The 23,579-nt window shown below is 45.9% G+C and overlaps 1 protein-coding gene across 1 annotated transcript; it reads left to right on the top strand.

Annotated features, from left to right (window-relative positions):
* Window positions 1-6,475: 6,475 nt before the first annotated feature.
* Window positions 6,476-7,662, top strand: LOC121233049 (zinc transporter 5-like). Its single transcript, XM_041121640.1, has 3 exons — window positions 6,476-6,654; window positions 6,888-7,010; window positions 7,116-7,662. Exons 1-3 carry the CDS (start codon window positions 6,551-6,553, stop codon window positions 7,141-7,143), a joined length of 255 nt encoding a protein of 84 aa, XP_040977574.1. The 5' UTR covers window positions 6,476-6,550; the 3' UTR covers window positions 7,144-7,662.
* Window positions 7,663-23,579: the final 15,917 nt, after the last annotated feature.

The following is a 23,579-nucleotide window of genomic DNA, read 5'->3' as shown; positions in this document are numbered from 1 at the left end:
CATGTAACTTGGCTTGCATAAAAATAATTTAAAAAAAAAAAAAAAGAGAGAGAGGAAGAGACAGGGAAAAAAAAAAGATTAAATTAATGAAAACAAACGGCTGGAGAGGGGGAAGAGAGATGCGGCTGCGGAACACACAGACATGGCAGCTGAAGAGTGAGAACATGTAAGACAAATAACCCTGCAGACACCAAGGTCAGTGAAGAAGGAGGGGGAGGAGATGCTCCAGGCACCGGAGCAGAGATTCCCCTGCAGCCCGTGGTGAAGACCATGGTGAGACGGGTCGTTCCCCTGCGGTCTATGGAGGTCCACGGTGGAGCAGTGTGCTCCTGAAGGACTGCACGCCGTGGAGGGGACCCATGCTGAAGATCTTCATGGAGGACTGTCTCCCGTGGGAGAGATCCCACGCTGGAACAGGGGAAGAGTGTGATGAGTGCTGCCACTGAGGAGGATGAAGTGACAGAGATAATGTGTGATGAACTAATCGCAAAACCTCATTTCCCGTTCCCCTGTCCAGCTGTGGAGGAGAGAGTGATAGGATAGCTATGGTAGGTAACTGGTGTCCAGCCAGGGTCAACCCATCACATAGACAAAATGCATTATAACATAGAATGAAATTACATTGCAATTGGGAATTTCAAAATTCAAAAAAAAGGGCTCTGTGTAACACCTTTACAAGGGAATGAAAGTGTATATACGAAATTAGCAGAATAAGGTGTTTTTCAAAGAATTGTCTAATACTGTTGAATGCTTAAATCCAAAAACATGATTTGAAGGTTTAAATTTGTGTATCTGAATTTATATTGCTATTGGAGAATTATTAATCATTTGTGTGTTTGCAGCAATCAGAATCACCTGAGGAGCAGTACGAGGATTGCGTCAGTTCGAAGCCAGAGTCCTCGCTGCCTTCCTCGTGAATCTGATGTTCCTAAACAAAAAAGGGGGCAATGTGGGAGCAGCTCCGAACACCTGGCATTTGTTTTCAAGAGTGACCGTTAGAATTTGTCGTGCTGCATGTTTGCCAAGCCTTGAAGAACTAGTTTTACAAGGTCAGGTTGGAGGATGGCCTTGTGTAGGCCTGGGAAGATGTGGCTGAAGACAGTCACGAGTATGTCTATGGAATGTTTTTATCTTTAACTGTTCTGAGGACTGGCAAACATCCCAGCTGGGTCAGATATGCCCTCCTGTGCTAGTAGTATTGGCTGTGAGTCGTTAGTACTTTCTGGATCTTTGTTGAAACATATATAAGTTGGATTCTTTTGTGAAATAAAGGGAATCTTGCATGGAAAAAAAAAAAAAAAAAAGAAAAAGGCAAATTGTGGGAGATTTCATAGAAAATGGGGGAACATTTCTTTGAGCCTGATTATTTAGAGTTAGCATAAGTAGCCCGCAGTCAACATGAGTGGACCGGAGTACGCTCCCTTTAAGCCACTACAGTATTTGCATGTTACCGTAGACACCTATAGTAAATATATTCTCACTACAGCGCACAGGAAGCAGAATAGCTTGGCGGTTGTACAACACTGGCGTGCTTGCATAGCCCAACTGGGGATTCCACGACAGATCCAGACGGATAATGGTACAGCTTATACTGCGGAAAAGGTGAAATGATTTTGTGCAATCTGGGGTATAGCCCTTGTACATGGCATTCCTTATAACAGCACCAGGCAGGCCATTGTAGAACGCCCTGCTAGATCGTCTTAGGGAGGGGGACCACGCGGAGCCCTCCTGCTTACGGGATAATTCACCTGTTCTCTGTGCACAGCGTCTCCTGTTAACTGCGTTAACTTCATTAAATCAGACAATTCGGGGGGACCTGGACCAGATGACGGCGCAACGACATTTTACGGCTACGGAAGAGAAAGGCCCCTACCCGTTGGTCCGTGTGCGTGATCCCCAGACACGCCAATGGGACGGACCGTTTGAGCTGCGTTGCCTCAGGCGGGGGTACACCTGTGTACAGACACCTGAAGGGCTACTGAAATGGGTCCCTAGTCGCATGGTTCGTCCTGTCCTAACCTCATAGTGTTTTGAGTGTTTTTTCTTTACAGATTGCTGTTATCCTTTCCTGGCTTGTGATGTCTTGGGTATCTGCTACGAATTTCTGACGCTGGAGCAATTAATAAACAAGATAACAGAACTGCAGAAGCAAGAAGGCGCTGCAAGACCTTTATAGCAATTAAGAAAAATGTCATTTTGGCTTGGAGCATTTAGCTGCGGGATGGGGACTTAGGAGTTGGTTTGTATCTTTGTTAAAAATCGGGGTTTCTTTTATTCTTGTGTATTTTATTAGGTATAATGTTGCTTTTACTGTGTTTAATTAATTGTGTTCATAGATCTTGTAGGTCACCTTAGCCAACATAACAGGTCAAGATTCTCTGTGCACTGCAACCACATCACAAAGCCCGTGAACCAATAGACAGGATGGCTATGACTCGTGCGGCACGTCTGGCCAGCGACCGCATGTGCCATAGGCTCCCTATGTTTCAACTGAGGTGAATTTTAGCACCCGCTGGCCACGTGTGCTGAAATCTGTTCCTCTGCAAATGTACAAATACCGGGATTTTCCGAAGAGCATCGGGCTGGTGTACGGCAAGGCCATCGTTGCCTCTGTGGGGACGCCCACGTAGAGCTGGCACCTACCGATTGCTGGGCTGAGTTCGCGGATGGTGGTGACTAAATCTGTTAATGCTCTTTTAATAGGAAAAGGGAGGGGGAATTGTTGTGGGAACATATTTAGCTAACGGTCACAAGAGCATTCCAGACGCCTTTAGAAGGCCTTGAACAGAATAAACAAAAAGACAAAAATAAGAAAGATACCAATTAGAAAAACACAGGTGCATATTCCACGATAAAGAGAACTTTGCACAAACAACCTCAATTCAGCAGTTTATCTTGACCAATTAGACTGAGATAAGTCTCGTATGTTTAGTTAGTATGACCAATTATATTTTATGTTTATGCGCGTGTGCAGTGTTGATGCAGCCAATCATTGAGTGCAACTGGACGCGTGGACAGTGCATGAATAATGTGTGTAACCAATGGGAGCTAGTTGGACATGAAGAGGGGGAGATGTAGGGAACACCGTTCGGAAGATCTCGCGATGTCACGGAAAGGTAGAAGGCTAGTCGTCGCCTCCCTATGACATATCAGTAATCCCACCTACCGTTGTTAGTATAAAAGGAATTAACTGCGCAATAAAGGACGGAGTTGGCACTCACACCATGTGTGTTATCTGTCTCTTCCCTGGTCCAGGCCGACCAGTGATCTAATCGCGGCACCTTGATATGTAGCACTGCTACACCACAGATGGCTCCCACAGTATAAAGGTGACAATGCTGAGTGCAAATACCAGATTAATCCCACAGCCGATGACTTTATCATACCATAAACCAGAGTTATGCAATACATCAAAGCGAAAACCTTAATCCACCTCCTACGGATGATAAGCAGCAGAAGAGGGACTACATACAGCAAGCGAGGTGATGCATAACAGAACTTTAAAAACCAGAGCAACAACTCTAAGAACACATAAATCAACATAATGACCAGCGACTATTAGACCAATATAATGAATACTTATAACAAATTTCTTTTAACAAGCTCTGGTCAGGTTTGTCGTTATCTCAACCCTTCGTGCCCCACGTTGGGTGCCAAAATGGACTGTCGTGGTTTAACCCCAGCCAGCAACTAAGCACCACGCAGCCGCTCACTCACTCCCCCCACACCCAGTGGGATGGGGGAGAAAATCAGGAAAAGAAGTAAAACCCGTGGGTTGAGATAAGAACAGTTTAATAGAACAGAAGTAACTAATAATGAGAATGATAACACTAATAAAATGACAACAGCAATAATAAAAGGATTGGAATGTACAAATGATGCGCAGTGCAATTGCTCACCACCCGCCGACCGGCACCCAGCTAGTCCCCGAGCGGCGATTCCCCGCCCCCCTTCCCAGTTCCTATACTAAATGGGACATCACATGGTATGGAATACCCTGTTGGCCAGTTTGGGTCAGCTGCCCTGGCTGTGTCCCCTCCCAACTTCTTGTGTTCCTCCAGCTTTCTCTCTGGCTGGGCATGAGAAGCTGAAAAATCCTTGACATGAGTCTAAACACTACTTAGCAACAACTGAAAACATCAGTGTTATCAACATTCTTCGCATACTGAACTCAAAACATAGCACTGTACCAGCTACTATGAAGACACTTAACTCTATCCCTGCTGAAACCAGGACATATGACAAGGTGACCCGCTTAGTGGATGAGGGGGAGGCTGTGGATGTTGTCTACCTAGACTTTAGTAAAGCCTTTGACACTGTTTCCCACAATATTCTCCTTGAGAAACTGGCTGCTCATGGCTTGGACGGGCATACTGTTTGCTGGGTAAAAAACTGGCTGGATGGCTGGGCCCAAAGAGTTGTGGTGAATGGAGTTAAATCCAGTTGGCAGCCGGTCACAAGTGGTGTTCCCCAGGGCTCAGTATAGGGGCCAGTTCTGTTTAATATCTTTATCAATGATCTGGATGAGGGGATTGAGTGCACCCTCAGCAAGTTTGCAGACGACGCCCAGCTGGGCGGGAGTGTTGATCTGCTTGAGGGTAGGAAGGCTCTACAGAGGGATCTGGACAGGCTGGATCGATGGGCTGAGGCCAATTGTATGAGGTTCAACAAGGCCAAGTGTCGGGTCCTGCACTTGGGTCACAGCAACCCCATGCAGTGCTACGGGCTTGGGGAAGAGTGGCTGGAAAGCTGCCTGGCGGAAAAGGACCTGGAGTATTGGTTGACAGCTGGCTGAATATGAGCCAGCAGTGTGCCCAGGTGGCCAAGAAGGCCAATGGCATCCTAGCCTGTATCAGAAATAGTGTGGCCAGCAGGAGCAGGAAGGTGATTGTTCCTCTGTACTCGGCACTGGTGAGGCCGCACCTCGAGTACTGTGTTCAGTTTTAGGCCCCTCACTACAGGAAAGACATTGAGGTGCTGGAACGTGTCCAGAGAAGGGCAACCAAGTTGGTGAGGGGCCTGGAGCATAAGTCTTATGAGGAGTGGCTGAGGGAACTGGGGCTTTTGAGTCTGGAGAAAAGGAGGCTGAGGGGAGACCTTATCGCTCTCTACAACTACCTGAAAGGGGGTTGTAGTGAGGTGGGTGCTGGTCTCTTCTGTCAGGTGGCTGGAGATAGGACGAGAGGAAATGGCCTCAAGTTGAGCCAGGGGAGGTTTAAATTAGATATTAGGAAAAATGTCTTTACTGAGAGGGTTGTCAGACATTGGAATAGGCTGCCCAGGGAAGTGGTTGAGTCACCATCCCTTAGTGGTGGACTTGGCAGTGTTAGGTTTACAGTTGGTCTTGATTATCTTAAAGGTCTTTTCCAACCTAAACGATTTTATGATTCTATAGTTTTTAAATCTCAGTTTCACTCATCGTCTGTATGTCTGTGCACAAGGAATCCATTACTTCACTCTTCAGTGTAATATTGTCAGGTATAAAGCGTCACATACAAAAAACCTGCATTTCACTATAGAGGGAAAAAAAGGTCTCTATAAAACAATACAGTGCAAAATCACAAAGCTTCTTTTTGCATCAGACACCCAAGGCAGACACAAGAGAGGACCCACATGCTTTCCTGCACCCACAGTTGAAGACCAACCAAGATGCTTTGGGGACAGCAGACTGCAAGTGGCAGATGCCTCAGTGAGGGCAGCTGAATCCCACCCTGAAAGACTGTGGTGGGTTGACCCTGGCTGGGTGCCAGGTGCCCACCAAAGCCGCTCTATCACTCCCCCTTCTTAGCTGGACAGGGGGGAGAAAATATAACAAAAGGCTCGTGGGTCAAGATAAGGACAGTTTAATAAAGTGAAAGCAAAGGGCGCGCGCACGAAAGCAAAGAAAAACAAATGATGTTATTCTCTACTTCCCATCAGCAGGCGATGTCTGGCCACTTCCTGGGAAGCAGGGCTTCAGTTCTCATAGTGGTTGCTCCGGAAGACAAAAATGCCCCCCTTCCGTCTCCCTTTACTTAGCTTTTATATCTGAGCTGACGTCATATGGTATGGAATATCTGTTTGGTTAGTTTGGGTCAGCTGTCCTGGTTATGTCCCCTCCCAAGATCTTGCCCTGCCCCAGCCTGCCATTGAGGGGGGGGGCAAAAATGTTGGGGAGACAGCCTTGATGCTGTGCCAGCACTGCTCAGCAGTAGCCAAAACACTGGGGTGTTATCAACACCTTTCTAGCTACTAATGCAGAGCACAGTTCTATGAGGGCTGCTATGGGGACTATTAACTCCATCTCAGCCAGACCCAATACAAAGACTATGGCCAAAGCCTAACCCCTCAGGGCTCCTCCATCTGTAGGGACCACCCCTGCCGCTTCCTGCCCCCGCGCCCCAGCAGCGGTTCCGGCGCCCGCGGACGTGGCCGGCCCCACCTCCTGTCAGCCTCCTGTCCATCTCCTGCAGCGCTGGCTGGCTGCTGAGGATGAGGCGCCTCCGCGGCAGGGGAGGCGGATCGCACCGCGTCCGACTGCCCACGCTTACACCCCTTCCCTCGCACGAGTATGGGGCTGTGCCTGTTCCCCCGCTCCAGCATGGGGGAGAAGTACAGCAGGCAGGCCTTGGCCGTCGATGGAGTACTGGGGCCCATGGACGTGCCCAGCGCCCGGTAACAGCCACAGGGGTGAGGGGTGCCTCAGGCGAGCCTCGGCCTCGGTGGGCTGCCCCTCCCGCTGGGGAGCAACGAGCATCGCCCTTGAGCCTTCCAGGGACGGCTGCCTCCTCCGCATGAGGCGCAGGGTCACTGGGGAGGGGGGCCGCCTCCCCGCATTGGGTCCTGGGCCCAGAGAGCGATGGCATGTGCGTGGTCGCAGATGCAGACTGCCCTCTCCTCTTTTGCAGGCTGACTCGGTATATCGTCCTGCTGTGCTTTGCCAAGGTTTTGAAAGCTGTGGGGCTGCTTGAATCCTACGATCTTCTGAAAGTGGTCCACCTTGTGCATTTTTTCTTTATAGTGCAGCTGGGGTGAGTGCGCTGAGGGTGAAGCCTTGTCCACCACCGTTACGGCATGCTTTGTCTACGGTGTTCTTTGTCAGCATCAAGCTTATACATTTCATTGTGTTATTATAGATTAATCAAGGAGCAGAAGGCAGCATAGCGGTGGATCCAGGAAATATTCTGATCATAGCAGTGTTTTTCCTTCATATCTATGCTCACTATAATTTCAGAAACTTCAATGTATTTGCTACTTTAAAATAGATCATACTACAATGGTACTGATCATAGGAAACTCAGGAGTGTCCAAATTTTCTTAAGAAAGGTGTAGAAGACAAGCTTTCTTCCTTATAATTTGTATTCCTGTAGTTCTTGTGAGCTTCAACTGCTATTGTTCCCTGATTGAGAATGAAAGTGTAGAAACTGATAGCAAGTATACAGAAACAATCTTTGCAGACACAATCCTGCTTGATGTTTAGCTGATATGATGTGGAAGAGCATTTCTATAATAAACTTGGCAGAGTTGGAACATTTGGAACCTCATTTTTTCCTTTTATTTCCAAATTGTTTACGTTTCTGGGCTTCTCACTTGCGTGTTGCCAAGCACCATAGTCTTTTTCCCCATCGCTTGTAATCACAGTTTAGAAAGATGCATGCTGTTTCTTACCATTTCTAACAAGACTGTGTATTCAGCATTCCATATGTGAAGAAGCCTTTGGGTGTATGTATCTTGTTAATAAAAAACATAGTATTATTTCTCCTCAAAACTTCTAAGATCGTTTTTTTTTTTTGGTAAATCACAGATAGACTTCTCATTAGCTATTCTTGAAAACTTTGTATGTAAAATTGACCAGAACTGAAGTTTACTTGTGTCCTGGTTTCAGCTGGGATAGAGATAATTGTCTTCCTAGTAGCTGGTACAGTGTTATGTTTTGAGTTCAGTATGAGAAGAATGTTGATAACACTGATGTTTTCAGTTGTTGCTAAGTAGTGTTTAGACTAAGTCAAGGATTTCTCAGCTTCTCATGCCCAGCCAGCAAGAAGGCTGGAGGGGCACAAGAAGTTGGGAGGGGACACAGCCAGGACAGCTGACCCAAAGTGGCCAACAGGGTATTCCATACCATGTGGCGTCACGTCTAGTATATAAACTGGGGGGAGTGGGGGCAGGGGGATTGCTGCTTGGGGACTAACTGGGCATCAGTCGGTGGGTGGTGAGCAATTGCATTGTGCATCACTTGTATATTCCAATCCTTTTATTGTTACTATTGTCATTGTGTTAGTGTTACCATTATCATTATTAGTTTCTTCTTTTCTGTTCTATTAAACCGTTCTTACCTCAACCCACGAGTTTTACTTCTTTTCCTGATTTTCTCCCCCATCCCACTGGGTGTGGGGGAAGTGAGTGAGCGGCTGTGTGGTGCTTAGTTGCTGGCTGGGGTTAAACCACGACAACTTGTCATCAACTCTGTACTGGTATCTGACATACATAATGCAGTAGGGAAAATACAACCAGTGAGTGTGGTCAGTGTGACCTTTTAGTGAAAAATGTAGAGGAAGCAGTTTTGTTATCTGAGCCTGATATGAGGAAAGACCTAGTTGTTTATAGCTGGTTTGAATAAAAAGCTGACTGCTAATACACTAACAGAGAAAACGTTCTGCTTTTAACAGGTCTGCATTTTTTACGGTTTTGTTTCAAAAACCATTTTCTTCTGGAAGTGATAACCAAGCATCAGGTGAGTTGACATGTAATAGTGATTCACATCTTTGTAGATATTCTTGACAACATAGCTCTTGCAAAAAAAAAAAGAAAGCGGAACAAAGGTTACTCCACTTGGAAGATGTGGTTGCAAATTCCAGAAGTGTGTAACTAATTTTGTATCTAGTGCGCTGTAAAAAATGATCAGCATTTTTAGCTTTTGTCAACTCCTTTTGAGAGTCTTGTGAAAAGATCGGTCTTTGGCTCCATGCAAGCATCTCTTTTGAGGACTGGATTTTCAAAAAGAGCTTAGTCTACTTAGCTGACTTTGACATTTTCAAAGGGCAATTTCTGGACTGCCAGAATGTCAAAGTGCTCCAGTCATGCCCCCTCACGACTGGTGCATTGTGATGGGCTAGTCTAACTGCTCTTCAGACCTGTGTTGAGTTCCCATTCTCCCGAGAAGTCAGGGTAGGGCTCAGGATGAAACCTGCTGCTTTGTAAGAAATAAATTTTCTTCACCTTTTTCATATTCATCTTGTTTTTATGTAACTGTGTGTGCAAAAACTTGATCCATGCACAATGTTATCAGTGTATGTGCTAAGTAGGGAGAATCTGAAGGATAGCCTCAGATATATTCCAAATGTTAACTGCTTTCATGATGTCCTGGGTTCAGCTGGGATAGAGTTAATTTTTACAGGAACCTGGGAGGTGGGGGGGCATAGCCGGGGCAGCTGACCTGAACTAGCCAAGGAGCTATTCCATACCATGTGACATCATGCTCAGTATATACATGGGGAGTGGGCCGGGGGGAGGGGGCTCCTGCTCTCGACTTTCGGTGGGGGAAGTGGCGGAGCGTCGGGTCCCGGGTGGTGAGCAGTTGCACTGTGCATCACTCTTTTCTGTATACTCTTTCATTAGTACCGTCGTTGTTGTTGTAACTTTTTTTGCGTTGTCCCAGTAAACTGCTCTTATCCCAACCCTCGAGGTTCCAGGTTTTTTTTTCTTTTCTCTCCTCCGTCTCCCCCCTATCCCACCGGAGGGGGCGGGAGGAGTGAGCGAGCGGCTGCGTGGTCCTTTGTTACCGGCTGGGCTGAAACCACGACAGTCCTTTTTGGCGCCCAACGTGGGGCACGAAGGGTTGAGATAACGACAGATCTGGCTAGAGCGTGTTGAAACAAATTTGTCATACGCATTCCTTATATTAGATAAATAGATGTTAGTCACAATGTTGATTAATTTGTTTACATGGTGGCGTTTTGTAAGTCCTTATATGCTCTATGTATTGCCTGTAGTTACGTTTCTCACCTCTGGGAGAGTGATTGGGATTATCATTTTGCTGTACTGGGCAATGTCGACTTGTGAAATGATTACATCACTGGTCATGAGATTAAGCTGGTATCTGTATGAGGCAGTGATATCATTTCCATACTTTGGGCACCTTCTATCGGATTTTATTGGTAATTACACCCAATCCATGGGGGAGTTAGGGGGGGATACTTCCCCCCGTCCGTTTGCCTCCCTTTTCTCCTTCCGACTAATTGCAACAGCTTTTGAGAACTTTGAATATCCTTGGGATGCACAAGCCAGTGTGCTGTTAGTGCTATGCCTCCTGAATATGTTTCAGGTCTTGTTTAGGGCTACAAAAAGGCTCTTTAAGAGTATCACCCAGAGATCTGCCCCAAAGCTGGATATTCATGGGTGGCATGGCATGTGGGAGGATATGGGCAGGTATCTAGAGAACTTCTCACCCCCAGTGGCTTGGAAGTTCACTCCCGAACAACTACAGAACCCTCATGAAGTGGTAGAATATTTGAAAGAAAAATGCTGTGGCTATTCCAAAGACGTACAACTCGCTGCACTGTGCTGGGCCCTGGCCAGTATCTACCAAACACTGCTTGATATTAGGCAGCACCCTCAGGGAGAAAAGGGGGAAAAGATGGAAAACAGGACAGCAGGCACCGTGGCTACCCCTACCCCTACAGCAGGCACCGTGGCTACCCCTACCCCGGCAACAGGCAGCGCGGCTACCCCAACCGCAGTGACAGATACTGCAGCTAAACCAGAGAACCAACCTGTGCCAGTATCAGTCGCCCCTGTACAGAAAAAGAAACACACAAAGAAATCAGTTCGCTCAGTGAGAGATGAAGATGAACCAGGGTCATCGCGAGAACAGGAGGAAGAGGCAGAACCTGAAATAATCACCCGATCTCTATCCCTGAGTGAGTTGCGTGACATGCGAAAAGATTTTAGCCGCCACCCAGGTGAGCACATTGTTACCTGGCTGCTCCGATGCTGGGATAATGGGGCTAGTAGTGTGGAATTAGAGGGTAAGGAAGCCAAGCAGTTGGGATCTCTGTCTAGGGAAGGGGGCATCGACAAGGCGATTGGGAGAAAAACACAAGTCCTCAGCCTCTGGAGGCGACTTCTGTTAGGTGTAAAGGAAAGATACCCCTTCAAGGATGAAGTTACGTGTCACCAAGGCAAGTGGACCACCATGGAGAGAGGTATCCAGTACCTGAGGGAATTAGCCGTGCTGGAGGTGATTTATAATGATCCAGAAAATGCGCAGTCACCCACAGATCCAGATGAAGTCCAATGCACACAACCCATGTGGCGGAAGTTTCTACGAAGTGCACCACCAACCTATGCCAACTCATTGGCAGTAATGTCCTGGAAAGAAGGCCATGGACAAACGGTGGATGAATTGGCTGTCCAACTCCGGCAATACGAAGGAAGTCTCTCTTCCTCCCTACGGGCCTGTGTCTCGGCTGTAGAGGAATTGTCCCGAGAGTTCCAGCAATTCAAAGTGGATATGTCTTCCTCCCCACCTGTACGGGCCCGCATCGCAGCTATTGGGAGTAAGCATTCCTCTGCCCAAGAGAGAGGAGAGAGAAAGTACACACGACGGGCTAACCTGTGGTTTTACCTGCGCGACCATGGAGAGGACATGAGGAAGTGGGATGGAAAACCTACCTCAGTCCTGGATGCATGGGTACGGGAGTTGCGAGAAAAAGCAACCAGGAAAGAGGATTCTTCTTGGAAAACTGCTGCTCCAGTTTCCTGTGAGGAGTCCCCCAGATGCAGTAGATGGGCTGATCACATTTCTGATCCTCTCGAAGGGACTTCTGATTCACGTGTGCGAAAAGTGAGTAACGAATATTCTAACCAGGATTAGAGGGGCCCTGCCTCCAGCCAGGTGGAGGAGAGGGACAACCGAGTCTACTGGACAGTGTGGATTCGATGGCCTGGCACATCAGACCCACAGGAATATAAGGCTCTAGTAGACACTGGTGCACAATGCACCCTAATGCCATCAAGTTATAAAGGGGCAGAAGCCATCTGTATTTCTGGTGTGACAGGGGGATCCCAAGAGCTAACTGTATTGGAAGCTGAAATGAGTCTAACTGGGAATGACTGGCATAAACACCCCATTGCAACTGGCCCAGAGGCCCCATGCATCCTTGGTATAGATTATCTCAGGAGGGGATATTTCAAGGACCCAAAAGGGTACCGTTGGGCCTTTGGTATAGCTGCATTGGAGACGGAGGAGATTGAACAGCTGTCTACCCTGCCTGGTCTCTCTCAAGACCCTTCGGTTGTGGGGTTGCTGAAGGTTGAAGAACAACAGGTGCCAATTGCTACCACGACGGTGCACCGGTGGCAATATCGCACCAACCGAGATTCCCTGATCCCCATCCATAAGCTGATTTGCCAATTGGAGAGTCAAGGAGTGATCAGCAAGACTCACTCACCCTTTAATAGTCCCATATGGCCCGTGCGGAAATCTAATGGGGAATGGAGACTAACAGTAGATTATCGTGGGCTGAATGAAGTCACGCCACCACTGAGTGCTGCTGTGCCAGATATGTTAGAGCTTCAATATGAACTGGAATCAAAGGCAGCTAAGTGGTATGCCACAACTGACATTGCTAATGCATTTTTTTCCATCCCTTTGGCAGCGGAGTGCAGGCCACAGTTTGCCTTTACTTGGAGGGGCGTCCAGTACACCTGGAATCGACTGCCCCAGGGGTGGAAACACAGCCCCACTATTTGCCATGGACTGATCCAGGCTGCACTGGAAAAAGGTGAAGCTCCAGAGCACCTGCAATACATTGATGACATCATCGTATGGGGCAACACGGCAGAAGAAGTTTTTGAGAAAGGGAAGAAAATAATCCAAATCCTTTTGAAGGCTGGTTTTGCCATAAAAGAAAGTAAGGTCAAGGGACCTGCACAGGAGATCCAGTTCTTAGGAGTAAAATGGCAAGACGGGCGTCGTCAGATCCCTATGGATGTGATCAACAAAATAGCAGCTATGTCCCCACCAACTAATAAAAAGGAAACACAAGCTTTCTTAGGTGTTGTGGGGTTTTGGAGAATGCATATTCCAAATTACAGTCTGATTGTAAGCCCTCTCTATGAAGTGACCCGGAAGAAGAATGATTTTAAATGGGGGCCTGAGCAACGACAAGCTTTTGAACAAATTAAGCAGGAGATTGTTCATGCAGTAGCTCTTGGGCCAGTCCGGGCAGGACAAGATGTTATAAATGTGCTCTACACTGCAGCTGGGGAGAATGGCCCTACCTGGAGCCTCTGGCAGAAAGCACCTGGGGAGACCCGAGGTCGACCCCTGGGGTTTTGGAGTCGGGGATACAGAGGATCCGAGGCTCGCTATACTCCAACTGAAAAAGAGATATTGGCAGCATATGAAGGAGTTCGAGCCGCCTCAGAAGTGGTTGGTACTGAAACACAGCTCCTCTTAGCACCCCTACTGCCAGTGCTGGGCTGGATGTTCAAAGGGAGGGTCTCCTCTACACATCATGCAACTGATGCCACGTGGAGTAAGTGGGCCGCACTGATCACACAACGGGCTCGCATAGGAAACCCCAGTCGCCCAGGAATTGTGGAAGTGATCATGGACTGGCCAAAAGGCAAAGATTTTGGAATGTCGCCAGAGGAGGAGGTGACACGGGCTGAAGAGGCCCCGCTGTATAATAAACTGCCAGAAAATGAGAGGCAATATGCTCTGTTCACTGATGGGTCCTGTCGCATTGTGGGAAAGCATCGGAGGTGGAAGGCTGCTGTATGGAGTCCTACACGACTAGTCGCAGAAGCCGCTGAAGGAGAAGGTGAATCAAGGCAATTTGCAGAAGTGGAAGCCATCCAGCTAGCCTTAGACATTGCTGAAAGAGAAAAGTGGCCAGTGCTCTATCTCTATACCGACTCATGGATGGTGGCAAATGCCCTATGGGGGTGGCTACAGCAATGGAGGAAGAGCAATTGGCAGCGCAGAGGTAAACTCATCTGGGCTGCCGCACTGTGGCAAGATATTGCTGTTCGGATAGAGAAGCTAGTGGTAAAAGTACGCCACGTAGATGCTCATGTACCCAAGAGTCGGGCCACTGAAGAACATCAAAACAACCAGCAGGCAGATCAGGCTGCCAAGATTGAAGTGTCTCAGGTGGACCTGGACTGGCAACGTAGGGGTGAGCTATTTATGGCTCAGTGGGCCCATGACACCTCAGGCCATCAGGGAAGAGATGCAACATATAGATGGGCTCGCGATCGAGGGGTGGACTTAACCATGGACACTATCGCACAGGTTATCCATGAATGTGAAACATGTGCTGCAATTAAGCAAGCCAAGCGACTGAAACCCCTGTCGTATGGAGGGCGATGGCTGAAATATAAACAGTGGGAGGCCTGGCAGATTGACTATATCACACTCCCACGAACCCGCCAAGGCAAGTGCCATGTTCTTACAATGGTGGAAGCAACCACTGGATGGCTGGAAACATATCCTGTGTCCCACGCCACTGCCCAGAACACTATCCTGGGCCTTGAAGAGAAAGTCTTATGGCAACACGGTACCCCAGAAAGAATCGAGTCAGACAACGGGACTCACTTCCGAAACAACCTCATAGACACCTGGGCCAAAGAACATGGCATTGAGTGGGTGTATCACATCCCTTATCACGCACCAGCCTCCGGAAAAATGGAACGATACAATGGACTGCTGAAAACTACATTGAGAGCAATGCGGGGTGGAACTTTCAAACATTGGGATACACATTTAGCAAAAGCCACCTGGTTAGTTAATACTAGAGGATCCTCCAATCGGGCGGGCCCCGCCCAACCAAGACTTCCACATACTGTAGAAGGGTATAAAGTTCCTGTAGTGCACATGAGGAGTATGTTAGGAAAGACAGTCTGGGTTAGTCCTCCCTCAAGCAGAGACAAACCCATCCAAGGGGTGGTTTTTGCTCAGGGACCTGGGTACACCTGGTGGGTGATGCAGAAGGATGGGGAAGTTCGATGTGTACCTCAGGGAGATTTGATTTTGGGAGAGAATAGCCAGTGAATTAGGCTGTATGATATTTAACTGCTAAATAACCTGCCAATGTATGTCATTGTATCTATAGTGTCTATATGCCATATCAAGGGTATTACTGTAAGAATTACCCAAATGACTGAAGAATGGACTTTGAAACTGAGCCAAGAACAACAGTGATAGAACTTGAACTGGCGCCCAGCAATTTCCTCAAGATCAACATCTTCGACCTGCAGACCAAGGGTGTGGGTTGCATCAAATGTACCAGCCAGAAGTTCCAGAGACAGCATACAACAACCCAACAGCTCACACCATCTCTCTTATCCTGAAGAAGTGTTACAACAGATGGAGCCCCAAAGTCATGGAATAAATAAAATTGATGGACACATTGGAGGGATAACCCATTGACTAAGGGAATACTATTTGTATGTGTGTGTGTGTGTGGGGGGGGTCCATATAGATATATATATATATATAAGACAAGGAAAGTGGTAGTGGTTGATTGGAAAATGTAAGATCTGGGCATGATGTAAATGGTATAGAATAAGGGGTGGATAATGTCCTGGGTTCAGCTGGGATAGAGTTAATTTTTACAGGAACCTGGGAGGTGGGGGGGCATAGCCGGGGCAGCTGACCTGAACTAGCCAAGGAGCTATTCCATACCATGTGACATCATGCTCAGTATATAAATGGGGAGTGGGCCGGGGGAAGGGGCTCCTGCTCTCGACTTTCGGTGGGGGAAGTGACGGAGCGTCGGGTCCCGGGTGGTGAGCAGTTGCACTGTGCATCACTCTTTTCTGTATACTCTTTCATTAGTACCGTCGTTGTTGTTGTAACTTTTGTTGCGTTGTCCCAGTAAACTGCCCTTATCCCAACCCTCGAGGTTCCAGGTTTTTTTTTCTTTTCTCTCCTCCGTCTCCCCCCTATCCCACCGGAGGGGGCGGGAGGAGTGAGCGAGCGGCTGCGTGGTCCTTTGTTACCGGCTGGGCTGAAACCACGACAGATGATTAGACATATATGGAATAAATAGCATCTTTGATTTGTATTTGGAAAAATCTGTCCATTTATGGTTTCACTTTTGCTAAAAAATTTAAAATTCTGGATTTTGAAGATGTGATGTTTGTCATAGGCACTTTGTCTTGTTTAATGTATTTCCAAAATGAATTACTTTTCTTCAAAAACTTGCATTTGAAGTTAATAATTTATCGAATAGCTGAATTAGAACCTACTTCCTGAAGAAAGAATTTAACACAAGCTTAAATATTTGTAGACTTAAGGTCTTAGTCTCTTTATCTTGGATGTTTTATCTAGTTCTATATATGTTCATCAGATACATACAATAGATTATAAAATAAACAGCATTTTTGACAGGTAAATGGACTTGAATTTTTTTCAGTGTATTTTTTCAGGCTTTTTTTTAAAGAGATCTCAGACCGTACCACAGAATCTATTACTGTGGTAGAAAAGAAATAAAAAATTCTGGTTAATAATATGTCCAAACAAACCTAAGCTGCCTGGCAAAGTAGGTAAAAAGATAATCATACTCTAAATTTTGCAAAACTTGCAGAGCATATGTTTTTTCTTATATTTCTACAGCTAGTGTGCTAAAAGAATGCTAATAATGGGGTGTTTATTTTGAAACTGTGGAGAAAATGATAATGAAATGCCTTTCTTTTGTAGTGGATCAACATTTTTAAGCATGCTGTTGTGGGATGTATCATTTCACTCTTGTGGTTTTTTGGCCTTACTCTTTGTGGACCACTGAGGTAAATATATATTTACTGTAAAGAATGTTTCATCTTTTTAAGCTAATATTTTTTGTGATCGTTCCCAGTCTTGTCCCTTTGTTTTTTCTTTTGTGTCCGTCAGCCCATGATGCCAGCCTCTTGCTTTATTTTTTTAAATTTTAAATGAACCTTTATTCTTTTTCCTGTGAACTCTGTTGTGCTTGGGAAAAGCTACATGTAATTTTCTGTAGAACTTGTAATTTTCCTCCTTCATTCTTTAACAAGACACCAGTGAAATTCTTGATAGTGCTTAAACTATTGATGTGAGTGATACAAGAAGATCACTGACTATTGTACTGACTGCGGTTTTCATCGTTTCCCTAGTCTCATTTATATAACCCAAATTGTTTATTTAACTGTTTGAAATCCATGGCTTGACACCTAGTGATAGCAGCTTGTATTCCTGTGCCGAGTGACTAGAATTAATTTCTGCATTTGTTGCAGGGCACTGCTTTATCTGGTCATTTGTCTGTGCTGTGTTGGAATTGGGTAGCGTTAGTGCATATACTCAGAGTAAAATCACTTGTGCTGTTTGTTAGCCGTACTGACTGAATAACTATAAAAGAATAACATTAGACTTCCAAAAATGAAGGTTAACGTATTAGAAAAGCATCTTCATTAGAGAGAGGAAGGTAAAGCCTTAAATGATACATTTTTGTGAAATTAAAAGCTTTATCCTCTACATAGGAGAAAAGGCATACCTAAGAATAATAGGAAATATTGTAGTGCCTCTGTGGATGCTGGCAGTCTTCCCAAACAGAACTAGTAATGTGGGCCCTAGTAGGTTGTATTGCTATGTGGAGAATGGCAGAAGCATTTGGTAAACTTGACAGCAATTATTAATTTTGTGTCCTGCTCTGGAAAGTTGTCAATATAGCTTGTTTGTCAGCCTTTGCTATTGTTATGGGTTTGTGTGGTGTGGTTTTTTGGTAGCAGGGGAGGGGCCGCGTGGTTTAAACCCAGCCAGTAACAAAGCACCACGCAGCCACTTGCTCACTCACTCCTCCCCCCCGGCCCCAGTGGGATGAGGAGAAAATATAAAGAAAAGCTCGTGGGTCGAGACAAGGACCAGGAGGGATCACTCACCACTTATGGTCATGGGGAAAAGACAGACTCAACTTGGGGAAAAAACAAAATCAATTTAATTTACTACCAACCAAATCAAAACAAGGATACTGAGAAGTAAACCCAAACCTTAGAACACCTTCCCCCCACCCCTCCCTCCTTCCCGGCTCAACTCCACTCCCGAATTCTCTACCTCCTCCCCCCATGTGGCACAGGGGGACAGGGGTTGGGGTCAGTTTGTCTCTGCCACTCCTTCCTCCTCAGGGGGTGTGAGAGACTGAATTGTTACCTTGAGCTGTTTGTCTCAAAGATTGTTAGGTGTGAGAGACTGGACTGTCATCTCAAGCCATTCATATCAAGAATTGTGAACTGCTTATCTCGAGCCCTTTGTCTCTGAGATGGCCTGTCTAAGCAGGACATTCCTCCGTCCATAAGGACAATTACTAGGCCACTGAGGCATCCAGGAGAGGAAACAGGCTGAAGCTGACAAGCATGCAAGAATGTGGAGGCTACCATTCTCATGGAAAATGTAGTCTTTGAGATAAGGTACTGGTTTCTGGTGTTGATCACGCGAAGGTTGTGTGATAGACAAAACCTGCAGCGTGTGAACGGTACGTATGTGCATGTATCATCGAACTATGCCCTATAAAAAACCATGGAGACAAGCCGTGGTGTACACCCACCACCGAAGAATTGAAGACTGAGGACCAACGGGACGCCACTGGATCCATGGTGGTGACTATTCTTGCAACTCTATCCCAACTGCTTGCTTGATTTCTGCCTTTTTCTTCCATTCTATCCTATTGCTACTATTTTCTACTTTTGATACTTTTGATAATAAAAGCTGTTTTGGGTATACGGCATTTGACCTCGTTTGTGTCTTAATATCGCTCTTGGGATCATATCGAAACCTTCCCCGACATTGGATTGGGACAGGGGGAGGACTCCTCACTCATGCTCCACCGTGGGGTCCCTCCCACAGGAGACAGTCCTTCATGAACTTCTCCAATGTGAGTCCTTCCTATGAGCTGCAGTTCTTCATGAACTTCCCTGGCATGGGTCCTTTCCATGGGCCAATCTTCAGTCACAGACTGCTCCAGTGCGGGCTTTCCCATGGAGTGACTGCCATCTTCGGGGGCATCCAACTGCTTTGGCATGGGGTCCTCCACGGCCTGCAAGTGGGCATCTGCTCCACTGTTCACCTCCATGGGCTGCAGGGGGACAGCCTGCCATCTCACCATGGGCTGCAGGGGCATCAACCTCCTCCGGCACACCTCCTCCCCCTCCTTCTTCACTGACCTTGGTATCTGCATAGGTGTTTCTCTCACATTCCAATCTCCTCCCCCACAGTAGGTTCCCCTTCTTAAATATGTTATCCCGGAGGTGCTACCACTGTCACTGATTGGCTCGGCCTTGGCCAGAGGCGGGTCTGACTTGGAGCCAGGGAAGCTTCTAGCAGCTTCTCACAGGAGCCACCCCTGTAGCCTCCTCCTCGCTACCAAAAAACCCCACCACACAAACCTATAACCAAACAATAAAATTAAACTCTTCCTTAATTTTTTTATTTAGCTGAGTGGCATCATAACAGTGCTCTTACCCGTGTTCTCTATACAATCATTGATTTCCTGGGCATTGCACATCACAAGGTAAATAACTTGTATTTTAGTAGGTTAATAGTTATCTAAGTTTTGTAGGTAAGAATTTTGCCAGCTCAAAGTTAATCTAAGACTAATTAAAAACAAAAAAGTTCAATGCCCCCACCCCAAATTAGAACTGAACTAGCACTGTAATTTTTACATCTTGATTAAGAGCAGCTTCAGTTTCAGTTGAACCCAAACTGGGACTGAACCAAACCACACAGCAAGCCATACCATACAATATTCAACTTGTATTGTTAATAAAGACTTTGCTGTAATGCATAACCTGAAAAGTCCCATTAAAATTATCATAAAGTACTCCATCAGTGTTCTGGATGTTTATAATGCATTGCATACAAGCTATTTCTTGATCACTTTTAGAGTCTGTCTTTTGTTATTGCTGCTTTCTTTCCCCAGTCTTTCCTTTACATTAGACACTTGTATTTGAAGACACAGATTCTGATACTTCTGATACTTTCAGTAGTATAGTCCCATTATAATTGGTGGGATGAATAACCGAGTATCAAAATCTTACTGTATGGGATTCACCTGGCTGGTTGAGTTGTTCTGTTAGCTTAGTCTTGTTGCTAAAGTGGCTGCATTAGGGGAGGGGGAGGAGATATCTGGAGCAGCTGAGAAAGTATTAATATCAAAATAAATCAAATGTTTGAGAGAATAGTTAACTGTGCGCAAAGTGTGATCTAAGGGAGATGGGATGCTGTGTGTGGAGTATCTTGTGATTCATTTATAGAACAATTTTGAAAGAAAATATTGTGAAGAACTGTGGTACGGTGCGATTAAAGGTAAGTGAATGAAAAGGTCGTGAAAGTATTAGAGGCCAAGGTGACATGACACTTTGGGGTTTACGTATGCTTTCAACACTGTTGGTTTTTTTATAATGGGAGATGGGAAACCAAGTTTTGTGTGATTTTTCTTTTTCCCCATATGCTGTTTGTTACCAATTTGCTGCTGTTGTATGCCAATTAACGTTATTGAGAGTTTTAAATTTCAAGTCATATTAGGCTATTGTGGATAGTGCTGAGGTATAGCCATGTATGCTGTATTACTGTTTTGAACTAGAGTAACAATTAGAGGAAATATCCTGTCTTTTTTTGTTGTTGATAAGTTAAGGAAAGCATATTAATTTTTTTTCATGTAAGCGTCACTTCATTTGGAGTGAGGTATTTGGCTCTTAAGAAATGCTAACAGGATCCCTCTGTTTCCAGGGAAGAGTACTGCTTCTGGTACTGGCATTGTGCTGTAAGGTTGGTTTTCACATGGTTTCCTGAAAGCTATCTGTAGATGTAGGTGGAGCCAAGCGTCTTCAAGCTTTGACTCATCTTGTTTCCATCCTTCTGTTGTGCCCATGGGTCATCGTCCTCTCTCTGACAACAGAGGTAAGATAGCAAGTACACGTTAGCAAAAATAAATCATTTTTTGTAATGCTTCTGCTTGTGAAGTGCAACTTAAATCTTTCCTTTAAAATATCTTTAAAACTACCAAAGTTGTCATCTTTATTTTTCTAGTAAGCTCTGTTTGAAATTTTTCTCTATATTTTGATGTGTATCTTTGTGTGATGCCTTAATTTCCTCTTTTATGTGATAACTTTGTTTCATCTTTCTAGCTTCAGATATTATATCCTGGATTCATATACTAACATTGCACAAGTATTAATGACTGTATAAATGCAAGGATCTTTTTTTTCCTGAGGAGTAGATTATTGTAATTTAAAGACGTGTTCATTATGCCTTCCTGCTTAGGGAGAGTAGACCACTGCAAACATGGCATTGTACATGGCATTGCTTTTAAGTACATGAAAGTATTTAAAATAAGCTACAGTAATGTATATTAGCTATATGTGTCTTTCTATAGCTGGAACGTTGGTTTTATATGACAAATTGAAAGTATAAAAGTATTTATATTTTGATGGATTGCTGAAAACATTTGTAATGAAAGTGAACTAGATTTAATGCTGCATATACAAGCATCTAATAGTGAGCAATCCTGTTTGAAATGTATTTTTTGTTGCATAGTAGAGTCGAGTCTTGGTCTTCTCTCATCATGCCTTTTATAACAGTCATCTTTTTTGTTGTGATCCTGGATTTCTATGTGGAGTCCATATGCTCTGTCAAGATGGATGCTTCAAAGCATGCTCGATATGGATCCTTTCATATTTTCATTAGTGCACTGCTTTTTAGTAACTTTTGGACACATCCAAAACAGACCAGCTTCGAGCTATGAACAAGCCACCACACCATGAAAGCACAGAGCATGTTCTTTCTGGAGGAGTGGTACTGAGTGCTGTCTTCCTCATTTTATGTACGTATTCTTATTTATCTTTTAATAAATCCATTGTCCATGTGACTGGGAAGCCAATCAGAAAATGGATGTGTGCAAAATTCTTTTGGATGAGCTTTTATGGATTCATATGAATAAAAAGGGCCTTTAACTTTGCTCTTTTACTGTATACAAAAAAAGAATGCAATAGATCTGTTCTCTTGTGGAAGTGATGATCTAATCTTACATAGCAATGAAATCTAATGATAAAACCTCAAGATGAAATTGACAATTACTTTGCTGCCTGCAAATTTCATGTAAGCTTTGATTGCTGATAAAACACATTATAAAATAGCTGTGAAGCTTAGAAACAGTAACAAAAACTTTAATACTTTCCTTGTAGCTGCCAGTATTCTGTCTTCCCCCTCCAGGAAAGGGCAGAAAGGCACCCTGTGGCGGGTTGACCCTGGCTGAATGCCAGGTGCCCACCAAAGCTGTTCTATCACTCCCCCTCCTCAGCTGGACAAGGGAGAGAAAATATAACAAAGGGCTCGTGGGTTGAGATAAGGACAGGAGAGATCACTCACCAATTACCATCACGGGCAAAACAGACTCAACTTGGGGAAAATTAACTCAATTTATTACCAATCAACCAGAGCAGGGTAATGAGAAATAAAACCAATTCTCAAAACACCTTCCCTCCACCCCTCCCTTCTTCCCGGGCACAACTTCACTCCTGGATTCTCTACCTACCCCCCCAGCAGTGCAGGGGGACGGGGAATGGGGTTTACGGTCAGTTCATCACATGTTGTCTCTGCTGCTTCATCCTCCTCAGGGGCAGGACTCCTCACGCTCTTCCCCTGCTCTAGCGTGGGGTCCCTCCCACAGGAGACAGTCCTCCACGAACTTCTCCAATGTGGGTCCTTCTCATGGGCTGCAGTTCTTCATGAACTGCTCCAGCATGGGTCCCTTCCACAGCGTGCAGTCCTTCAGAGCACACTGCTCCAGCGTGGGTCCCCCACGGGGTCACAAGTCCTGCCAGAAAACCTGCTCTAACGTGGGCTTCTTTCTCCACAGATCCACAGGTCCTGCCAGGAACCTGCTCCAGCATGGGCTTCCCACAGGGTCACAGCCTCCTTCGGGCACCCACCTGCTCCGGCGTGGGGTCCTCCACGGGCTACAGGTGGATATCTGCTCCACCGTGGACCTCCATGGACTGCAGGGGGACAGCCTGCCTCACCATGGTCTTCACCACGGGCTGCAGGGGAATCTCTGCTCCGGCGCCTGGAGCATCTCCTCCCCCTCCTTCTTCACTGACCTTGGTGTCTGCAGGGCTGTTTCTCTTACATGTTCTCACTCCTCTCTCCAGCTGCCGTTTCTGTCTGTCCCAGCAACTTTTTTCCTTCTTAAATATGTTATCAGAGAGGTGCTACCACTATTGCTGATTGGCTCGGCCTTAGCCGGGCGAGGGGGGTGGGTGACGTCCCTCGCGGACGGTGGGTCCGTCTTAGAGCCGGCTGATATTGGCTCTGTCGGACACAGGGGAAGCTTCTAGCAGCTTCTCACAGAAGCCACCCCTGTAACCCCCCCCCCCCCCCCCACTACCAAAACCTTGCCACACAAAGCCAATACACACCCTTATTGGCTATTCCCCTGAAGGCACTCCTCTTTATAACTTCATGGGTGGTGCATTACAGCAGAGCTCTCAGTTGTTACCCCAGTTTATTAAGGAATCACTAAAACAAATCCCTGAGAAGTATGATTCAAACCCATTCACAGTAGTACATACATAGTGCAGTAAAA

The sequence above is a fragment of the Aquila chrysaetos genome (assembly GCF_900496995.4).
Source record: "Aquila chrysaetos chrysaetos chromosome W unlocalized genomic scaffold, bAquChr1.4 W_unloc_4, whole genome shotgun sequence".
Taxonomy (NCBI): domain Eukaryota; kingdom Metazoa; phylum Chordata; class Aves; order Accipitriformes; family Accipitridae; genus Aquila; species Aquila chrysaetos.
This window is presented reverse-complemented; position numbering and strand designations above follow the sequence as displayed.

What these genes read in the sequence shown, in the direction of transcription:
- LOC121233049 (XM_041121640.1), top strand. Translation starts at nt 6,551, where the DNA reads ATGGGGCTGTGCCTGTTCCCCCGCTCCAGCATGGGGGAGAAGTACAGC. An exon ending in ATGGACGTGCCCAGCGCCCG is followed by an intron (nt 6,655 to 6,887) that starts GTAACAGCCACA and finishes CCTCTTTTGCAG; the next exon opens with GCTGACTCGGTATATCGTCC. An exon ending in TTCTTTATAGTGCAGCTGGG is followed by an intron (nt 7,011 to 7,115) that starts GTGAGTGCGCTG and finishes GTGTTATTATAG; the next exon opens with ATTAATCAAGGAGCAGAAGG.